Raw genomic sequence first — 22244 nt, forward strand, 5'->3', positions numbered from 1 at the left:
CTCTGAAAAATAAGTAACAACAAATAGAGTTAAACAAAGATATGGGTAATCGAAAGTCCAAGTTAAATTTGTAAAAGAATTCGTCTTCAGTAATCCGTAATGAATTGATATTTTGGCCTCTTTACACCTATGATTTATCTAAGCTGTTTAAGTTTTATAATTTTGGAAAAATATGCAATAAAGACTATATCAAAAGCAGATGGTCTATCGTGTTTTAAGAAATCACTCTAATTGCTCTTGTTTTGAAAGGAGAATGGTCAAAACTATATGGGCGCTGGTCCTGGAATCGCCACAAACGAGGGTAGGCGCATTTTGTAGGTAGTGAAGATTGAAAAATTGTCTCGACTCAGAACGATAAACGCTCGGAGTCCTTGTAAAATGGCCTTTATCCTTACGAAAAATCGCTGTTTTGACAGTGAATTACACAAAAACTGTTAAAGTGATATTGATGTTAATCGGTGTAGGGTCACTGTATGACTTAGACTTTTTAATTATTCACATCACCCCCTCCCTCCACCCTCCGGTCTGGTAGCCCTCATATAAAATAAGAGCACATTGCCCTATAACTCCTTTATGAGAGAATGTACAAAGCTGAAGGAAGACTTTTAAACCATGCATACTAACCTCCTCCTCTGTCCCTCTTTCTGGTAGCCCTCATACAAAATGAGAGCATTTCAACTTATAACTCCTTTCTGAGAAAAGTTAGAAAGCTGAAATACGGCATGGGAACAAGACTCAAAGAAGACTTTTTAACCATACAGAGCAAACCCTTCGTCCATCATCCCTTCTGGTAGCCCCCATACAAAATTAAACCAGTTTACCTAATAACTCCTTTCTAAGAGGAAGCATAAAGCTGTAATTTGACTAGATGTTTATAAATGCATATAAAATCTAGAAGATTATTGTTAACGTTAATTAGTTATTCATTTTTTTCATACTTTTAAAAACCAACTTCTTCTCAGAAAGGTGGTCAAAATGCTCTGATTTTGTATAGGGTTACCAGAAGGGGTGATAGAGGAGAAGGTTAACATGCATGGTGCTTTTATGCTCTAGAACTGTTCCTCCATGGTTCAGACCATTGGTCCCAGAACAAAAGTTGTCACCTATGCAAATGTTTACTCAATGACATAGGTCCCGTTCGTGGCGATTCCGGGATCGGATTTGATTCTCCTTTGAGAATAATAAAAATTGAAAATTTGAAAATCGTCCATCAAATTCATAGAAATAAAATACAGCCTAGATAAGCTTATGGTAGCTGAGATTCTTTACAGGCGATCTCGGAGTAAGGGGTAAAATTCGATCGTGTATTTTTGGGTTCTTATCGGTTGAAATGGATAAAATTGGCTCAATACGATTCTTTACCCTTAAAATTCAACTCACAATCGAATGTTCACGCATTCCGAGTTGCAATGCAAGCACTCCGAGTTGCACGCGGTCCGAGATCCCCCGTAAAGAAGCTTATCTGAGCCTTTCATGTTTGCAAAATCGAATTTTCATCATTTTATATCATACCGTCGCAGATCCAGGTGACGTTATAGTCTCCAGCGGATGATTTAACTCCCCTGCTGTTCATTTCGTTCGATTAATTTTAGCGCTTAAAGATGGTCGTCACCGATCGTATCCATCATATCCAATCAGTGATAAGTTAAGTCCTAGAATTAAAGAAAAGCTTACGAACAGTTGTGAGGTGTAAGGGGGAGGGGGCAAAGTCACTTGCATCTACGGCATGTACATTATTAACAAGTTCTCAATGGAAAAATCACACCTACCATAACCTGATATAGTTTTACCCCTAGCTTTTTCTAGTCTATTTTGTTGCCTAAATTCGCCCTATTAGTAGAAAATGAAACTCTTAAAATTTTCCTGAAGGAAAAGCTCACTAGCCTCCATAAACATCCGGAAAACACGCGCAAAGAGCACCCACTTTCAGCGAAATGTGGAGTGATTTATGGCGAGAAAGTTCATAAGCCATCCTCAGCAGCATTTTGCTTTTGCCACTGTGACACATTTCTGCCCACTAAAAAAAAAGTTAGCACCAACGAGTTTTGACCACAAGAGCTTTTTTTGCCATAACATTACTCTGGTATATCAATGGCAAAAAAATGGCCAGAGGTTGTGCACTGTATTACACACTTTTGAGATGAAATCGATAGTCAAATGGACTCTTTTTCAGCACACCTCTCACAGGTGGATAGCTTTTTTTGCATACTACCTAGAAATTGATGGGATTTTTTATTGTTAAAACTCTCGTGGAGTGTTTGTAAATTCTTAGGAAAAGCAAACAATTGAAAATGCAATTAAGAAGGAAAAGTTTTCTATTGTTCTACCTCATCAGATGCAAATACCTGATTTGTTCTAGTACATAAATAATTCAATTAAGTTGCTTTCGGGAGCTTGCCACTCGTGAAAGCTCACTTAATTACACTTGGGAGAAATTGTCTCGATTAACACAGTTTTGGTTGGAAACATTTTCATGGGAATAGAAACTTGACTATATGTGTAAAAGGGAAAATATAGCGATAAATTTAGACAGAGCTCAAAAAGGGAAATTTTGAAGCAGTAACTCTTTTCAAGAGAACAATCCTCCTAGTAGACTTACCAGGTTACTTACTGGACCTATCCATAACTCACCGCTCTTCACTTTTATTATAGTGTTTTGCAAGAGTTATTGCTCAAAGCTGTTCTATAAATTAAATGGGATCTAATTGTGCAAATAATTTAATTATAAGTCTATTTCCTGAATATTTATGCATTTTATTGACCTACTGATAACTAGAGTTATTAATTAATTAATTATAAGTCACTGGTTTATGGAAAACCATGGTTTTAGGTAGAAGCTTTTCTCAATCGGGATTTAGACAATTAAGAAGTATGTAGGGGAAAGTGCCCATGCTTTGCACGGTCCCAAGCTTTACACTGACTAAATTTTTCCTATGTTTATGAATAAATATGACTTCGCAATATATTTTAAAAACAGGACACTTTCATCTAGTTTTTAAAATATGAAAGAGATAGTCACATTTATTGAAAAACATACGAAAAATTGAGCCGTTGTAAAGCTTGGGACCGTGTAAAGCATGGGCACTTTCCCTTACATTGAGACTTTTTATTAATTAATTGTCAGCAAGAATCATTAAATATTTCACTATCTTCAATTGGAATTTCTCACTTTATCTGCTCTACATTTTGTAATGGATAAATGCATATTGTCGCTTTCATCATATAATGCCATATTTTGGTAATTTATTATTTTTCATATTTTAGCTGAGATCCTTTATTTTTAGTATGGGAGACTGGGGCAAAAAGTCACAAATCGAAAAATTCAAAATTCAATATCTTCCAAGGTAAAAAAGATAGCGGCTCAATTTTTTTCTATAGATGCCTCCATAGACATTCTTCAATGTCGTAAGTTTCTTAAAATTCGAACAAGGAATTTAGAAAATAAAAAAAATATCGAAATTTTTAGCCCTATTTTTCAAATATTTTCCTTGCAGAAGATAACAATTATTACCTACTTATTTTCCAAAATTGATGCACTGGTGAATATTTTTTAAATAATTTGGATTTTTTGAATACGAATCCGCTATCTATTTTAGAATTTCACAAACGTTCGTTTCTCCAAAAATCCTTTTATTAAAAATGACTACTTGGGGTAAAAAGTAACAAAAAAGCGAAGCAATTTCTGATGTCTTACGGCGAAAAGAAACGTCATTATCATGTCTCGCCGCTTGTTGTTTGCATTGGTCAAACGATTTGTAGTCTTTTGTGTGCTTTTTTTCTAAAATAGCTTGAAAAGTGCTTTTCTCGTTTTCTCACTGTTCTCGCAGGGAAAACGGTGTTTTACAAAGATGTATTTGAATAAAATTTCTATGGAAATATGTCCTCTAGTTTCAAATTTATGGAAGCCCGTAATGAAACGAATCAAAATAAGATAATACCCAATGTCTGGTACTATTTGCCCCAGCATTTTTGAGAATGATCACAAAATTACCTTTTAGAATTTAGAAATTGACTCGACAAACGAGTAGAGGAAAATACAGGAAAACTAGTATCACAAAGTTGTAAAGCAGTAAATTTTCTATAAAACTGCGCTAATTAGAAATTTTTTGAAGCGCTCGAGTCCTTACAAAATAGAAGAAAATAACTTTCACAAAGTTGTAGAGCGGTAAATTTTCTATAAAACTGCGCTAATTAGAAATTTTTGAAGCGCTCGAGTAGCTTGTAAAAAAATAAAATATCCGTTTTGTGACTTTTGCCCTAGTCTCCTCTATATTATGTTTTCAAAAAGTATAACAAATTCAGAGCTTTTAAGCTTTTTATAAAAAAAAAGAATAATAATAATTTATAATTTTAATATTAATTTATAGTATGATATTAATTTATAATCTTGAAGTGGTCATTAATTCAAAATAGGAAATCCTTAATTTTCATTCGGTAATTAATTTATTCTTAAGCTTTTTTTATTTCCGAAATAATTTTTTTTCATCATATTTTTTGTAAAAAAAATATCTGGTATAAGAATTTTATATTGTGTTTCTTTATATTGACAATATATACTACTAATAAAAATCAAAATATTTGTAATATTTAAAATTACTAATTCAAGAAATTAATAATTAACTTTTTAATATTTAAATCCACAAGTAACCTATTGTCCGATTGGTAGGAAAAACTTTTATCCTAAAATTTCTCCTCTTGTAAAAATCTTACATGACATTGTATGATGCAAATAGCAATTTTACAATATTGATTGAAAGCAATTTCCATTAATTGATCCTTCATCATGGTGAATTTTGAGTCATACTAGAGAAACATTATGATTTATGTAGAATTATTATTCTCACTTTGGTCGTGATGAAATTTGTAGGAAAGGTAAGGATGTTTGGCATCATGTGCACATCCTCGAAGGCAATTTAATTATTCACATCTCTATGGATAAGTTGGATATGTCAGAGGCATCTAAATAGAGATAATCTCTGAATGAATTGAAGGCTGGAAATGTTGTCAACGCAGCTTCTGAAAGATACATTTTGTCTCCCTTGGGAGGCTGCTCAAGGCCTGGTAAAGTGCACAACAAGCCAATTACTGGGTGCATGTTCTCAGCACAAGCTTGTCTATCCTGTAAATTTCCTTTCAGGTCCCTTGTGGCAAATTTATAAAACGATCCCAACCAACTTCCCATAACCATTTGCATCCAATTAATATTATGCAATATAACTCAAAATTGTCTGCCACTTATTTATCAATGTCTTAATGAAACCAAAAAAAAATCAAGTGAAAAGAAATTGAGAAAAGTAGAACATCGATTTTAATATGATTACAAACTCATTTTTGCTCTCTTTCATATCTATTGACATAATACTTTCGAATTTCTTTCAGTTTCATTGAAAGTATACTTGTATCTGTTGAAAGAGTATTGAATTATTGTCTCTACTACCATTTTCTCGATCATTCTATTTTTATTATTACTTGATGGATGATACCCATTCTACTTTTTACGAGACATTGGGTTGGGGTAAGAAAAGCTTCGTTGCGGAAAGAAGACACTTGCCAATATCACTCGAAAATCCAATTGCTGTTTATAGCAAACAATTGAAAAGACAAGAGATTGGCAACTTTTGTAGAAAATATTTTTGCCTTAGTTTGAGGGTAAACGCAAATGTTTATTTTCAATCCATCATTATTATCAATTGGGATTCTATCTCATTAAATTAACCCTTCAATTTTTTGAAAATTCATCAGATTAAATTTATTGATGGGATCCTTGCTTTCATCTCACCTAAACTCTTTTGCCTAAAGATTTGTTCGAAATTGGTTATATTATTAATCGTATTGGGATTAATAATACATTGTAATCATTTGACAATGTCGTCTATCCCGGGTCGGAACAATCTGCGAAGTTCATTGTACATATATCGCTCAGGAACCTTCTCTGCAATGTCAATGGTTCTTCCGTGCTCCCGGAGTTTTCGAACACTTGCGGGGTTATTTGAATTTGAAATCGATATAGAGAAATATGAGGCAATTTCAGAGAGAGGTAGTTCCATTTTTCGCAATTTTTGATCTAGCCCTTACGGGAGATAGGTATGTTCTAATCTAAAGCTTTCATAAAGCAGTACCGAGCCCTATTATTACTAAAATCTTTAACTTCGTAGAACTCGTAGTTTAAATAACTCAAAATTGATTTTGTAAAATTAAGTGGACACTATTTTTTCAGGATTTCTGATTTTTATAAAATTTAGAATCATTGTGCTCTGTATCCAACAAATAGAAGTAATAATTCTATTCATTGTAATTTTTATCAGTCTGATTCAAATTTTTGCATAAGCAGAACAAACATTTATTAGGTGAGATTCTTAACAATCTCACCTACTATAATCCTAACAAAATTTCATGTCGTCCGATCGACCTCAAATTTGGCCAAAATGTGTTTCAGCACTTCCTGATCACGAATATATATGTGGCTAATTTACGTTCCCGGCCGGCCGGCCGGCCGCTCTTTGGAGCTTAATAGCTCCTAAACTAAAAAAGATATCGACTTGCGGTTTTCGGCAAAGGTTATATATCGGGTGAAAATTGCAACTTGGTGCATAGACCCCCCACCCCCCACCCCTCCTTCCGCCATTTTGAAGACCCCCCTTTTTTTGTTTTCTCAATAGCTCCGCCGCTATGGCATTCAGCGGACTCAAATTTTAGTATGTTATAGCTGGGCCTTAGAGATTTCCATCAATACCAAACTTAAGGTCCCCCGACCCCCCTGACCCGAGCTATAAGGGTCCAAAAAAAATTTCTTAAAATGGCCATAACTCCGGTTCTAATTGTCAGAATTTAAAAAGTGAGGGCTTTTTGGAAAGCTCTCGTGAAATTCCACTTCTCCTTCTAACATCGCAAGTTCATAAAACCACCGCTAGGGGCGCTTTTTTTAAAAAGAAAATTTTTAAATCTTAAAAGTTAAATAACTCAAAAATTCCATTGTGCATCGGGCTGAAATTTTAGTATGTTGTAGCCGTTGATTATACCTATCAAACAAAAAAAACCTTAAGTCGATCCATAACCCCTGACCCGAGCTATAAGGGGTCAAAGTTCGAACATTGACCGGCCTCTATCTCCGGTTCTAATTAACATAGCGACCTAAATTTTACCTTTTTGGTTTCGTCTCGATGAGAACTTTCAGATGGAAGTTCAAAAAGTCACCACAGGTGGCGCTGTGATAGCGTCAAAATTCATCGAAATTCAAAGTCACTTTTCTCAAAAACGGCATTGTGCAAGTTAATGAAATTTTAGTATGTTGTAGTCCAGTCTAGGACGTTTCCAAAATGGTGCGTATGCGCGCTATGGTTTCAATAGAACCGGAGATATGAGGGGTCAAAGTTCACGAAATTCAAAAAATCATATCTCCGGTTCTATGTGACCGATTTTGATGAATGAGGGCTTAAACGAAAGATCTCACCAAATGCTACAACTTTCTAAAATATTTGAACTTCGTGGGACCAACACCAGGGGCGCCACAGTCGAAAAACCAATTTCAATATCACATAACCTCAATTATCTCGACACGTGCTTAACCGATTTTGATGATTACTTCGACATAATTGTAGAGAACATTTGTCTCTACATTTCGTCCATACATCATTTTCCACTCAGACTACGCTATCACTCCGATTTTGCCGTTTAAGTGTGAAAAAATTGATTTTTCCAATAATAACGCTTTGAAATCACTCAGATGCCAATTTGACTGCCTCTACTCCACCAAGACACTTAAAATAGGGGTTTAAATGGAAAGTCCCGCAAAATACAACAATTCTTTGATATAGTTGAAGTTCAACAAATGACTACTTGGGGAACTCTGGATGAAAAAACGAGTTAAGAAACAAAAAACCTCGCGTATCTTGGCTTCTGAGTAATCGATAAGATCATGTTCTATAGGAAAATTATAGAGAACATTCTGGTCTACATTTCACCCATATATCACTTTTCTATCAGTTCATCCAAATCCTTGATATTTTGGTTTAAATACAAAATTTGTATAATTTCACGAATTTGATTCAAGATAACTGAATGGCGTCTCCCAACTTCAGCTCTAAATCGAATTTGCATGCACTCCGAGTTAGCTCACGTTAAGAATCTCACCTACATAAGCCGGTTAGGATTATCTGTCCCTTTATTAGATAAATATACCCCTGCTACGTACAAGACGTACCAACGACGTACAATAGAGAAAAAGGAGACAAACATCCCTAAAAAAATGCGTGTAAAATAATCAAGGAAGAAAATCAAACCCAGGTTATAACCCGTATTGCAATTTCCATTACAGAGGTAATATCAAGGATTGTAAACTTTCTTCAGTCAGAATTTCACCCGCGTACCAAAAGGAATTAATAGACTCTTAGATCTCTTAGAAAGGGGGTCAGGGACGAGATTTAAACCTACCACCCGTTCCCCTCTTTCAACCAGATCCTCCCTCTGGTCTGCACGCGCGCACGTCCTTCCTTGTCCGAGTCTAGTCACTAACTAACTCTCTCTCTCGTCCGTCTCTTAATTAATACGCTCTCTCTATTAGCGATCGTCGCTAAAGTCCAGGGGTGTCAAACCCTAATCGCGTATGCGTGCGAGAGGGAGGAAAGTGGTCATGCCAAGCCCCCTCGTAAACAAGAATAAAATGGAACATTTTTTGATATCGCTGTCTCCCAAACAAACCGATTTCGGACGTACTTGGGAGAAATAAAATAAGCCAATCACAGCGCGAGTTCTCTGTCCACATCCACCTAATTTGACCCTGGAGTTATAATTCTCTCAGAGAGACCCCCGACTCGAATGAGTTATAATAAAACTTACTGTTTTCCGAAATAACACCTCAACCATATTTTCACTAATGCTAAAACTAATTAGTAACTATCACCTAATACACTGTTTATGGAAAATAATTTGTCCGAACACATTGAAAATCGACTGAGAATTGGAGCTCTCTCTTTCGAGAAAAATTTTTTTGAGAGAGAGCCCTATAAATAATGTCACTTGACATGTCGGAAAAACATCCTCGGACAAATCCTTCGTCTTACCAGACAATTGCTATATTTTCGTGGGAATTAAATATTTATTACTAATATGAAAATGGCACTATTTTGGGCAACTTACAATTTGGAGCACTGAGTTTATGTTTGAACACTACTTTATGTTTATGTACTTTATGAGTTTATGTTTGAAAACTACAGGTAAATTAACCATCTAACAGTATTTTCTTGAATATGCGAAAAAAGTTGTAAGAAAATGTTTTTTAAGATAATTATGATCCAATAAAGTCGAAAAAACCATCAATTCTTCATTATCTCTTTTTAGCTTAGGCGCATGGTGGGAAAAAATAAATTTTTTTTGAAACTCTTTTTGCTTATATTATTCACATTTTTGCCTTTTTCTTTTTTTTTAACTCTTTCCGGACCACAACATATCCAGCGAACGATTTTCAGTAAAACTCACTTTATTGTAAGTCTTAGTGGTCAAATATGATACTTTTGTAGAGAAAGAATTTTCTCCGCCTCTGGGAAATTGGAAAACTCATGGGAACTCTAGTCCCCTAAAGAACGCAAAAGATACAAACTTGGACAAACTTCAATTTTCCAAAAGCCAATAATATCAATTTTGTGAATTATTTTTGCATGTCAAATGACTCCTTTACAATGTTGATCACTAATACAAGAAGAATTATTGACCAGTATCTTCTGTGATGTCCAGGAAGTGTTAAAAAGGACACCCAGCTCCTGCTTGCCAACAGATTCCTCAAAATATTTCACACAATAACACTTTAACACACATTTCTCTCAACAGGATGTTATTGCAGACACATTAAGCTTTCTCAAGAGCCAAAAAAACACTTCCTGGACAATCAGAATTCACCAAAATCTGGAAGAATAGGACAAACTTCCCCGAAAGCAATCTCCTTCGCTGCCAAATGTCAAAATTATCGGCCATATTGACAAAAATTTCGCTCCCGCTTGAATTTTCTTACAAGGTTGGTGTCAAAAAGCAAATGGCGGGCATTGGCGGGATAACCTTACATTTGACCTTTAGATTCTTGCGGACGAGAATTCCCATCAACTTTGAACAAGTTTTTTGAGAATTTATGAAAAAATTGTTTTTCGAATTTATGTAATCTGTAATTGTTAGTTATCATACTTATTGGCCCCGAGAGGTTTTTCCTTATTCGGGTCTAGAAACATGAAAAAAGTCACAATATGTGCAAGGAAGCAGAAAATCGAAAATTCACGATTTTTGACCAAGAATATCTTAGCTCAGGAGTTAATTGGTATCCTGCAAAAAACATCCTAGATTTGGACATCCTCATAGTTTGTAATCATCCACAAGAATCGGAATTTTATCGATTCTAAATAGTCTAAAAAAATTATTTTTTCCATGGGTACCCAGAGTCCCAAAGGAGACGAAAGAGTTAAATAAAAAATACTAAATAGAAAGACATCTTTCATTAAAAAATAAATTTATTTTAGTCAGATAACTTTAAATCGGTATTTTTCTTGAAATTGGAAATGAGTTTTTTTGCAAAAATATTTTTTGTTGTTTTTTCACTAACCTGTCACACAAAACTGAGAATAGCAACTAAACGAAGAGTTAAAATGAGTTCAAACTTTCAAAAGATGTTAGTAAGACTATTACCGAGGACACTATAGCACTTTTAAATAAATAGAAATATTGTAATCGCTGTAAATATGATTTTTGTTAAGACCGTCTTGAGGTGGTCTTACAAGATAGAGGGTTAATAAAAATTATTGTATTACTTCGAAAAATCGATTTTCGTGGACGTCCCGTCCGTCCGTCGTAGACCCACTTTTGGAGAGAGAACGGAGAGAGATATCGACAAGCAATTTGAGGCAAAGGCTAAACGTTGATGGGCGGCTAAAAGTAGGTTATGTCAGATCCATCCCCACCTCCTCCTTCCGCCATTTTGGAATTCACCTAAAATTTGTTTTCTTCATTACACACTCAGCCCCTATAGCATCGATCGGGCTCAAATTTTAGTATGTTATAGCTGGGCCTAAGAGCTTTCGATCGATACCAAACTTAAGCCCCCCGGACCCCCCTGACCTGAGTTAGAAGGGGGGTCCAAAATTCAATTTTCAAATGGTCATATCTACGCTTCTAATTATCGGAATTCGAAAAATTTTGTTGTTTTGGAAAGCTCTTGTGGAGTACCATAAAGTTTATGACACCCCAATTCCATCCGATTTAATCGAAGGTCCGATTAATCAAAAAATCGACTTTCGATTAATCAATCTCGAACATTTCGAAAACTGGACGATGGTTTTTCTTTAAATTTTAGTATGTTGTAGTACAGGTCGAGGCCTTTCCAACGGTGGGTCGCACTCCTCCCTCGATGTTCCCTGACCCGAGCTATAATCAAAAATGTCTTGATAGGACTGCATTTTCTGTATTTATGAAGGGATTTCGATTTAATTTTAACATATATTGTATCTGAGAGTTAGATCTTTCTAATAATGGTTCCCATCAGTCTCTGCCAGTTTCAGGACAAAATTGAGAGTTTTTATGATAAGTGCAATAAAAACGGGTAACAAAGAAATATTGGCAAAAAGAATTCGATAGAAAAATATTGAATATTTTTGCACAAAAAATAGATGAAAAATACGTACTAGTTTTTCCAGTTAATTTTTTTTAATAACTTTTTGTGCTCCTTATTATGAAGTAATATACTGTTCTCTCCTTGAGGTTGAGCATTAAAATGTGTCGTTTTCTCCTTTAACCCTCTAACGGGTAAGACCGCCTCCAGGCGGTCATTCTATAAATCGCATTTACTGCGATAATATTACTTATTTGAAGTTGAAATATCTACAGTGTCCTCAATTATAGTCTTACTAACTTATTTTCTGAAGCTGAACTCATTTTGATCTTTCGTTTGCTTACAATCTTCAGTTTTGTGTGACAGGTCAGAGAAAAAACTACAAAATGTCGCTCGCGACATTTTGCGTTTCCAAGTGCAAAAAAGATTGTTTTAAAGTAATCTAACTGTAGTAAGAATCTTATTTCCTGAAAGATATGTTCTTCTAGTGTGTATATTTCAATTGATAAGTGTGAAAAAACTAGAAGTAAGAGTTTTAGAAGAAAAAAAGGAAGACCGCCTGTGGGCGGTCTTATCCGTTCAAGGGTAAAATTTTCAAAAATTATCGATTTTTTTATTTAAATGTTTTGGTTGTTTTTGTAAAATATATTATTTTGCAATATATTATATTAATCATAGAAAACAATTGAGATTACACGAAGACTGTCCAGAATGAGTAAAATGGTCGATTTCTGCGAATTAAGCGAAATTGACAAAGAAGCAGACTTCAACAGTGATGATGAGTTCTGTAATTCGTCCTTTAATGCCCCAGATCGTGAAATAAAACCAGAAGATGAGAAATGTATTTCAAAGGACCTTCAAATTATACAAGAAGGTGACGTTTTCATAGCTGATCTGTGACCTATTCGGTGAAAATCAGTCTCATTGAAACACCTTGAACTTCATTAACGTCTAATTATAAAAATTATAAACTATTTTCCTAAAAATTATCATTTCTTAGATAATCATACAACATTCATCGACAAAAAACGTTTAAAATTCATTTATTTTACTATTTGTTACCTATTTTTCAATAAAAATATTTCAGTCTTTTTATGCCTTAAACGGATATGACCGCCTGGAAGCGGTCTTTACCTTTTCTCACCTGGCGCCCAAACGGAAATAGATAATGAAGAATGGATGGTATTTTTGAGTTCAGTGGACCATTAATTACCCTAGACCAAATTATTTAACTACTTTTTTGGATATTAAAGAAAACATCGTTAGAGGGTTAATAATCCATTTTTATCTCGCCTTACTTCTTCATATTGCTATTTATTTTATTCAACAATATTATATCATTTAGTTCTTTTTAGTTTTTAGACACTTTTCACAAAATAATTTGGTATTTCAATAGATTTTATAACGTGTTGGGTGCGAATAAGACATGTCTTTAAAATTCAATGGACATGTCCTATGAAAATCCTAACTGCAGAACTGTTGTTATGGGGGAGTCAAATTGAGAAAATTGAGAGATTCGCGAGAGAATTTTTGCACTCTCTTTGATTTTTTATTTTATTTTAAGAAATAACACCTCAACCAAATTAACACAATAGATCTAAAATTGCATTAACTTTGACCTGAGTTAATTTTCCAGTAATAATTTTGAGCGAATCACATATTTCCCGTGAAGGTCTCTCCCCCACCCACTTTCTCTCTTTCGACTCTCTTGAAATGTCATTTTGGGCATTATTTACAGATTGGTTTTTTCGTTTTTACACGATTATCTTTCTTTTCTCATCATATCTTTTCAATGAAATATGATCTTTACCCTATTTAAACAAAAGTTGCCCGAGTACATTTGATTTTAAGTTGCATTAGAGTCCGAAAATCAAGATTCTTTCTTCCATCGAAAATTGCTATTGTTTGTCTCACTCCCTCATTTGCTATTCTTTTCCAAACAAGTGAGTGAGAGGTATATAGAAAATTGAGGTTCCATTTCTAAAGCATTGGAAGTATAGGAAACCGACCCCCCCTGGGTCATGCCATGATGTTGTCCCATCATAACACACAGGGGTAGGCCATCTCCATGGATGATAAGGTGACATCAAAGGATGTCAAATGGTCAAATGCCCGCCGGGTTTGGCAGTAGGCAAGTCTGGGGCTTACAGGATGGATATTTGCTTTTATAGAGTTTTTACCAAAAATTAATAGTTTAATAAAAATATCAGTTCTTAACACACAATCAACATCAGAAGAACATACAGCTTTATAGTAACCTAATTAATAACAATACTTTTAAATGAAAGAAATTCAAAGATCGATTCACTATTAACATAAACAGAAACAATCTTTAATGAAAACTAATCAATTTTCATGAAAAACACCGAAGGAAAAACTTCTGCACTTCACCACAAATCACAAGACTGCTAGAAACAAAATCGATCTGTCACATTTTTTGTAAGACTCTTTTCCACACTGATTTTTTACAACGCAATTTAAATCAAAATTATACCTAAAATTTAACGATCTTTGTGTTAATACATCCTAAAATGAATAAATATTAAAAAGCAAAATAAATTCATTGACTATTCTTAGATTACACACATAATTTTAATTAATTTATTTGCATGGCCGAAATTACACTCAAAGTGGCCGAAATTAGAAGCTGGCCGAAATTTGGGACACTTCCCCTAAATTTGAAATAATTTTGAATGATATCTAGAAGAGAGATTTTAGTTTAATGCTGATGTGATTAAATTTTAATTGTGTCGATTGTGCTATTGTTGCATAACTGTATTACCATCCATTGCTCTCTTAACCGATCGTCATGAATAATTTCACATGATTCTGTGATAATTTTGAAAATCGAAAAAATGACGATGTTGCAAGAAATCCCTCGTAAATCCTCCCATCAATTTAGTAAATGGAATACTGTGGGTGTTTCTGATTCCCATGTGAATCGATATCTGTGTTGTAGCATAGAGTCCACAGTAAATTCATGTTTTGTGTATTTTTTGGCATTAATTCTGACTATTTCTATTGCAGGTTGGACATGGCCCGACAGTCCTACACTCCACACACGACAATTTACAATGGGCCACGAGGAATTTATCCATTCAGGTGGGGTATATTTTTATTGATTTCCCTGCCATTTTCACTGGTTCATTTAATTTGAATTGTTTCACACTCGGAATTTCAACATAAATTTAATAAGTTTCTCTCATTAATTCCCAAAACCCCTTTTTTCTCTACCCTTTAGCTCCTACCATCCCACTACCAGAACGGGCAATTAGTGCTGAGATGTACGGCGGAGGTTGGTGCTCTCTATGCTGAGAGTACTGAAGCCCCACTCGGAACATCGAGGAAGGAACCAATTCCAGAACGAGGTATTTAGTGGCAATAACTTTAAACTTTTACCTCTCACAGTGAATATGAAACTTTGACTCTCTCCTTGGTGTTCGAAGATCCTCAATTTCTTGCACAACTCATACTTTATTAGTAACATAATTTACTACTCTGCTATGTCTGCTTTTTCATTCGAAGCGTAGAAAATAATCCCTATCCCGATATACTTAGCTGCGTTGTCATTTTAATTGCATTTCTTCTCCATGGATAAATCCATTCGCGGGCTTACACCCACATTTCGCGGGGAAAAAAACATTCACGAGGCTCAAAAAGAAATGATTGTGGTGGAGAAAAAAATGGCATCCACAAGTACGATGATGCAGCAGTTTGCAATTTACCGTCGCTCTTTTTTCCTGGCATTTCACAACACGAAATGCCCACATAAATTTTCATAAAACTGCAAATTACACATCATAGAGGAATACGTTTTTTTTTCTCCCTTCCAATTCAATCCACCAAGAGCTTTTGATATATAGCAATTTCTGAAAAGCTCCCTTGAGCATCACAATTTCGTCCCTCTCTTCCCATTTTGGTGCTTTTTGAACAACAGAAATATAGCACTATCGGATAGTGGCAGAATTTTCTAAGCGAAAAAAATACTTTTCACTAAAATGCATCCAACTGTAATTCCAAATTCTTCATAATAGACCATTGGCTTTGGGATGTAAATTTAAAAGATAACACCATAAACTAAAAAAAACTGGACTTTTTTCTCGATTTTGATTATTACTAAGCTGTTTTTGAAAGTTCTTTTCACAGATCAACGGTTTATATTCTTTTTCAATCGATAGTTTAATACAATTTAATAGGGTGGTGTCACTATTTCTCTCTTTTCTTATAATACGAGTAATAAAAAGGTTATCAGAAACACAAAAAAATGCTGAATGAATATAATTTGTAATAATAGGTATTGTCCAAAATAATCAAGCTTGGGTCTTTTCAAGTGGGTAGCGAGAAGTGGTTATTTTTGGATTTTTAATAAAAAATATATTTTTTAAGTATTCCATCGTTAAATTGGAGGACTATTAGTTTGATACGGTGCCGGTCAATATTCCGAAAACAAAAATCCCAAAAGCCAAAATACGAAATGGTTCAAAATCCCGAAAAGTCAAATTCCGGAAAAGGACCAAATTCCGGAAGCCAAAATTCCTGAAAGGCAAAATCTCGAATGGGTCAAAATCCCGAACGCCAAAGTCCCAAAAAGCCAAAACACGCGAATTTGTCGAAATCCCAAAAGCCAAATTCCCGAATGGGACAAAATTCGGAAGCCAAAGTCCCTGAAAACCAAAATCACGAAAGTCAAAATCCGGAAAAGCCAAAAACCGAGAATTTGTCGAAATCCCAAAAGCCAAATTCCCGAATGGGACAAAATTCGGAAGCCAAACTCCCTGAAAGCCAAGATCACGAAGCCAAAATCACGAAGGCGAAATCCCGAAAGCCAATATCCAGAAAAGCCAAAATCCCGAATGGGTCAAAATCCCGGAGCCAAAAGCACGAAAGCCAAAATCTCGTAAGCCAACATCCCGAGAGCCAACATCTCCTGAAAGCCAAAATCACGAGAACCGACATCCCCAAAGCCATAATCCCGAACCGATTCGGGATTTTGGCTTTTGGGATTTTGATCGGGACCGTCTGATATATCTCTAGCCAACATATCTAAGTAACTTTATGTCAAATTTGAGTTGCTTTATAATAAAGGTTCAAAAAATAATTAAGTTAATTTCTGTTTTTACTAAAAATGGCGATAAGTAGTTATTGAACCTTATTGTTTAAAAATTGTGGGAACCAGTTAGCAGTTATCAAGAGTCTTTCTAAAAAAAAAATCAAAACTTGCACCAGTCAGTTGAGAGATCTCTCTTTCACTGTTAATCTTAAAAAATATCCTAAAATGTTTCTAAAACAATAAGAAAAAGAAACACTTTTACTTTCCGAAGCTTGAAAATATTTTACAGTTTTTATCAATACAGATAAAAAGATTTTAGTTTGAGATACAAAAAAAATCTATAAATTTGCGTAATACATTTTGAATGTAATCAACTGGTTAAAACGTTTATTCAATTCAAGTTGAAGTTGTATGTCTGTTTGTTCTGTTGTTAACCAGAGTAGACAATGGACTTTCACAATTAATATAACTTTAATTTTTATCCCACTACACCCCTTTCCACCCACAACCATGTTTATTTTAATAATCTTGAAATCCACCATATAATATTTATTTAATTTAGAAAAAATATTCTTGAGCCATACCTTTGAAAGATTTTCAAAGTCACAAATTAGGGTAAGTGTGCCAAATTTCAGCATAGTTGCATGCAGCGTCAAAGGCTCAAGGTTGAAATGTAATATTTTAAATACAAATTGATTTTTTTTTATTCTTTCTTCTGAAAGAGTGTTGCTTGGAACCTTGTAAAGAGTTTAACGTCTTTATTTACTCTAAAATCATTCTTGATACATTTTAAAATGAATAAAAATGTGGACATAGCTTTGGTGCCCTATTTCGGCCACCTTCATTCTCATAGTTCCTTGCCTTTCCGGAATTCTTCCAATGTCTTTTTCACGTCATCTCGTTTGTCGAAGCAACATTTTTTGTTATTTTTTTGCGTTGTATAATCTCTAGAGTACGTAAAATCTAAAAGTTCATGGAAATTCGAGAACGAAAAAAGGTGGCCGAAATTGCAAGCTGGCCGGAATTTGGCACACTTACCCTAATCATGCGAAAGATTTTAGAATACGAATAGATTTTATTAAACGATTTTGCCCAAATTTCAATTTCAATTTCGGGCCATTTTTTATATATTCTAAAAAATCAGTTCATATCAATAGTGAGTCAGCAAACATAAAAAACTGTTCGATGAAAAAAAATAAACTTAGTGAAATGATCAAGCTCATGAACATAGACTTTTCCTGAGTTAGATCGTTATCCTCTCAATGACCATTAAGTCACTGCTTACCCACTGGTTCCTGAAGGATTAAAAAAAAACTTTATCTATCTTCAATTATTGTGGAACTACTTCTACTTTAAGAGCAAAAGCATCTGAAGTAATTATTTTGAGCATTTATCACAGCTGAGAAATTCTGCAACTTCTCATTTCTAGGAGTTGGCTCGCTAAATTTCTGATTATTTTCAAAGATTCAATTCTAGTTTTTTTGTATAAAAAACGCTATTTATTTTTTGAATATGAACTTTAGAAAATTATCATGAATGACAGAGATTATTACGGAGGGGTTTAAATAAAATTTGATTTTAATTAATTTTTGTAGTTTATTGGTAAAAGCACAATCACTTCAGTTCTCAAATGTCTCGTCTATATTGCGCTTAATGCTCGATGCATTCTGGACTTGTTTATAGCCTTATTCAGGGGCATGACGTTTCCTATTTTTCCCATATGTTTCTAGCGTGCCGAAAGAACTTTTGAATTCATTAGCTATTTTCTGTCATTATAGAATGAATTAGGAAATAATACAAATACAAAATAAAAGCCAATTTAATACAGAATAGGCAACCGAAAACCCCAAATTGGCAACCTACGTAGTTTTGAAGATATCTCGTGAAATGTGTACGAAAACAGGAAAATATTTACACTAAAACTGGTCGCATTTTTCAGAGCTAATGTCACCTCCCTGGCCTTATTTATTAATTTCGGAAAATAAGGACTAAAAGAAAAAGGTGGGAATAATACGAAAGGTAGTGGAAAAGTTAATGTACTAGAAGGTTAATTTGAGAGCATACAGTGTTGCACTATTCCAGTAAGTGTAATTATTTTCTTGATATGATAATCTTAAGTGTCATGTTACTTCATTATTGATGAGAAATAGTTCTGATATTAAATATCTGCATACAATCAATAGCTTCAATGTCTCATCACCATATCCGGACTGTCCTTCTGAATCACATTGTTAAAATTTAAAATAGAACCAGAAATATATTTTAGTTTGTGTCGTGTGGGAGCAAAAGTATAAAATGAAACGACATAGCTAGCAAATTATTCATTTTCCCCTCGACATAGTGCTCGACTGTATGCATTTCTGTGTGAAGTGGCATGAATGTGGTCTTGCCAAGGTGGCAGATATAGCATCTCTACAGCATCTTCAATTATGTTATTTTAACAGCGACAAGAACTACGTATTTCCACCCTCAGACCATGAATGTGCTTCTCAACAGTACTATTGAGATATAGAAGTTCAAGGATGTAACACAACGAATTTTGTTCTCATTTTATTTAAAATGATATGGGTCAAGTGTGTCGTTAAGAAAGTTTTCCAGCTTCTGCAATTCGTGAGAAAATGTTAAGGTGCTTCAAGAAAAAGAAAATACTAAAGAATTTTCTTTGTCCATCTTGAGAGGAAAAATATTTTCACCAACGAACTTTTGCATCCATTGTCCGTCTGACCGTTGCATTCTTTTCGACCAATATTATTATTTGAAAAAAATCTTTTAAATATTTTATTTTTAAAGAAGAGACTTGTATTTTTATATACAAATAATAATATCAACAAAGTTTTCTAAATTTGGGTTTTTCGTAATTTTTAGAAAATAGGGGAGAGTTCCTATGCTTCATACGATCCCACCCAAGCTTCGTGATGACTAAATTTTCCCTATGTTTCGGAATAAATGTGACTCTGAAATATATTTTAAGAACTGGTCACTCTCCCCTAGTTTTTAAAATATTTGTGCGATGAGTCAAATTTATTATATAAGAAAATTTAGGAAGAATAGGAAAGATTTAGTCATTACAAAGCTTGGGATCATACGGAGCATGGGCACTTTCCCCTAATTTTCTTGATAGAATGTACTCGCAAGATTCTAATATTATTTATACAATAGCAGTATAAAATTAATTAAATTAATATCCTAATTGTCCAACCAAATCCAGTCCAATCCTCCACTATAATCCAATTTAATCCAGTCCAATTATAATAAATTCCAACATATTAATTGCTTTATTAAAAAATTGATTTTTAATTCGATTGCGGAAGACACACATTTAAGATTTTATTATACTTTTCATATGCAATCATCCATTGTTTGAGATGAAGATGAAACAATAATTTTCACTACGAGAATGAGTTTGAATAAGTTTCTTCAAAGAGGAAATTGCGATTTTCTCTACTTTCACCCATCTTACAAGAGTTCTTTTAGTTGGAACATTGTCTGACAAGAGTGCATCAGAAAGTGCATCAGCTCTTAATATTATATATGTATATACATAACATAGAGCACAGAACCTTTGAAAGTAAAATATAACTTACAAAGTATCTGTAACTTGACTTCATTTTCTCTTTGACCAAAGATAATTTTATTAATCTCACCCAACACTGACATTCTATGAATATCAAAAGAATGTACATACACTGTGATGTTCTTTTAGTTCATACTTGACCTTTTGCATGTCATTCACACATTTCACACACATTACTTCATCTAACTTCAAATATTGTTTAGAAATTGTTGGATGCCATGACATATGCAATAGTCAGTTCGATATAAATGTGAGTAGCTTCGTGTTATTCTTCCTCATTTCGTGACTCATATATAAATATTTCTGTCTATTTGGAATTTTAGTGATGAAACAAACAATAGAGGAAAGTAGCCTGTCTTTAAAAGTGCCATCCTTTGAATATTTAAATTCTTCTCTTATTTCCCAAGGCAAAAATTTCATTTTATTGATTTTATTGATTGAAACTAATTGATAATTGTTAATATAATATTAACTTCAGTTAAGAAAAAAATTAAAATTATTAAAATACTGGCAATACTCTAAAACAGACCTTCATTTCCTAATGTTCTTAATTTCCTAACAAAGGTACTTGAAGAATTTTGGCCATAAATCAATTTTCCCACAATTGGCTATATTACATTCTTATCAAGCGACTAAAGCTCCGATTTTACATAAAATATTTAAATATTGAAAAATAACTATTTTTTTAAATTTTACTCGTATTAAAAACTAATTTTCATTTAATTTTTTCTCCAAAAATAAATGTTTTATATGGCAATGATGGCAATATATTTATCTCAAGTTAAGAAATTCGTAACACATTAGAGCAATGTATTGCAAATACTGTAGACGAAACGCTTGACAGAACGTTTATTATATTTTAGGTTTTCTCCCTATTGTTTAAGAGATGATTTTTATAAATAGAAAAAAATGTCTAAAGCGTCAAGGGGATAGGCTATCAAATACGCTTCTTAACGGTTACTAAATTATTTAAATTCTTTGCAATAAACCATTTACAAATCATATTTACATAGTGTAGCAATCTAAGAAAAGAATTTGACAACACCCAAAATTCAAATCAGAATAGAGCAAAGAGGAAAATATTATCAAAATTGAGGCGATGTCAAACTTTACGTGCGTAACTTTTATGCACAAACTTGGCATAGTTCACATTTGCTGTACCATTAAGCTGCAATGGTTCAACCAGCAATGGACTATATTCCTAAATGAACCAAAAGTATTTCAAGCCTTCTGGATCCCGTTTCAACGTTGAAGTATCAGACCACCCAAACTTTGCATAACATTCAGCACGGAGAAAAATACAATGAAATATATTTCCACTTCTTTCAGGTTACATTAACAAACTTCACTGAAGGACTAAAATAAATAAAAATCATTGTTCAATCAATTGTAAAGGAATAAATTATACAAACTCGGCTAGTGCGTTAAATGTAATATAAATGCGATAGTTCCTAATGGGTTAACCCTTTAAGGACGAGTGGGGCACCGGCGTCCCGAAAGCAAAACTTTTTTTGACTATAGAAAGTTATTTTTTTGCTTTAAATGTTTAAATAGTCAGAAAAAATAGTTTTTATTTTTGGGACATCGGTGTCCCATTCGTCCTTAAAGGGTTAAAGCATGCACATGACACTTTTGTAGCTTTAAAAATGCGAAACTCTTTTAATTCGAGACTGTTTTTCTATAGGTCTCATTTTTTTTTAAATTTTCGGCAAAATAAATAAATCTTCCCGTTCAAAACACACTGGTAAAAATAAAAGGGTCAAATTGACCCTTTTCAAAAGGATGGATCGTATTTGACCCTTTGAAAGGTTCACTTTTATATCTCTTGAAATTTAGTATGCACATTTATCACGAATAATCATGTTTTATTGTAAACTTATTACTGATATCATATTTCTCTCATCTGAGCGAACACCAAAGATCACTTTTTCATTGTTTTTTTATTCGTTTATTCCGGAATTAAATAGATGTCAAAACCGTGACCCTTTCGAAGGGTTCCTGGTGACCCTTTCAAAGAGTCAAATATGATCCATCCT

The 22244-nt window shown here is 33.8% G+C and overlaps 1 protein-coding gene across 4 annotated transcripts in view; it reads left to right on the forward strand.

The window, feature by feature from the left end:
- Positions 1-22244, forward strand: part of LOC129799092 (uncharacterized) — a 207623-nt gene that overhangs the window by 155761 nt on the left and 29618 nt on the right. For all 4 annotated transcript variants that reach the window (XM_055842743.1, XM_055842752.1, XM_055842727.1 and 1 more), the window contains exons 7-8: positions 14612-14686; positions 14826-14952. In XM_055842743.1, coding sequence (XP_055698718.1) covers positions 14612-14686; positions 14826-14952 — 202 coding nt within the window. The remainder of the gene's footprint in view (positions 1-14611; positions 14687-14825; positions 14953-22244) is intronic.

The sequence above is a fragment of the Phlebotomus papatasi genome, chromosome 1 (assembly GCF_024763615.1).
Source record: "Phlebotomus papatasi isolate M1 chromosome 1, Ppap_2.1, whole genome shotgun sequence".
NCBI classification, from domain to species: domain Eukaryota; kingdom Metazoa; phylum Arthropoda; class Insecta; order Diptera; family Psychodidae; genus Phlebotomus; species Phlebotomus papatasi.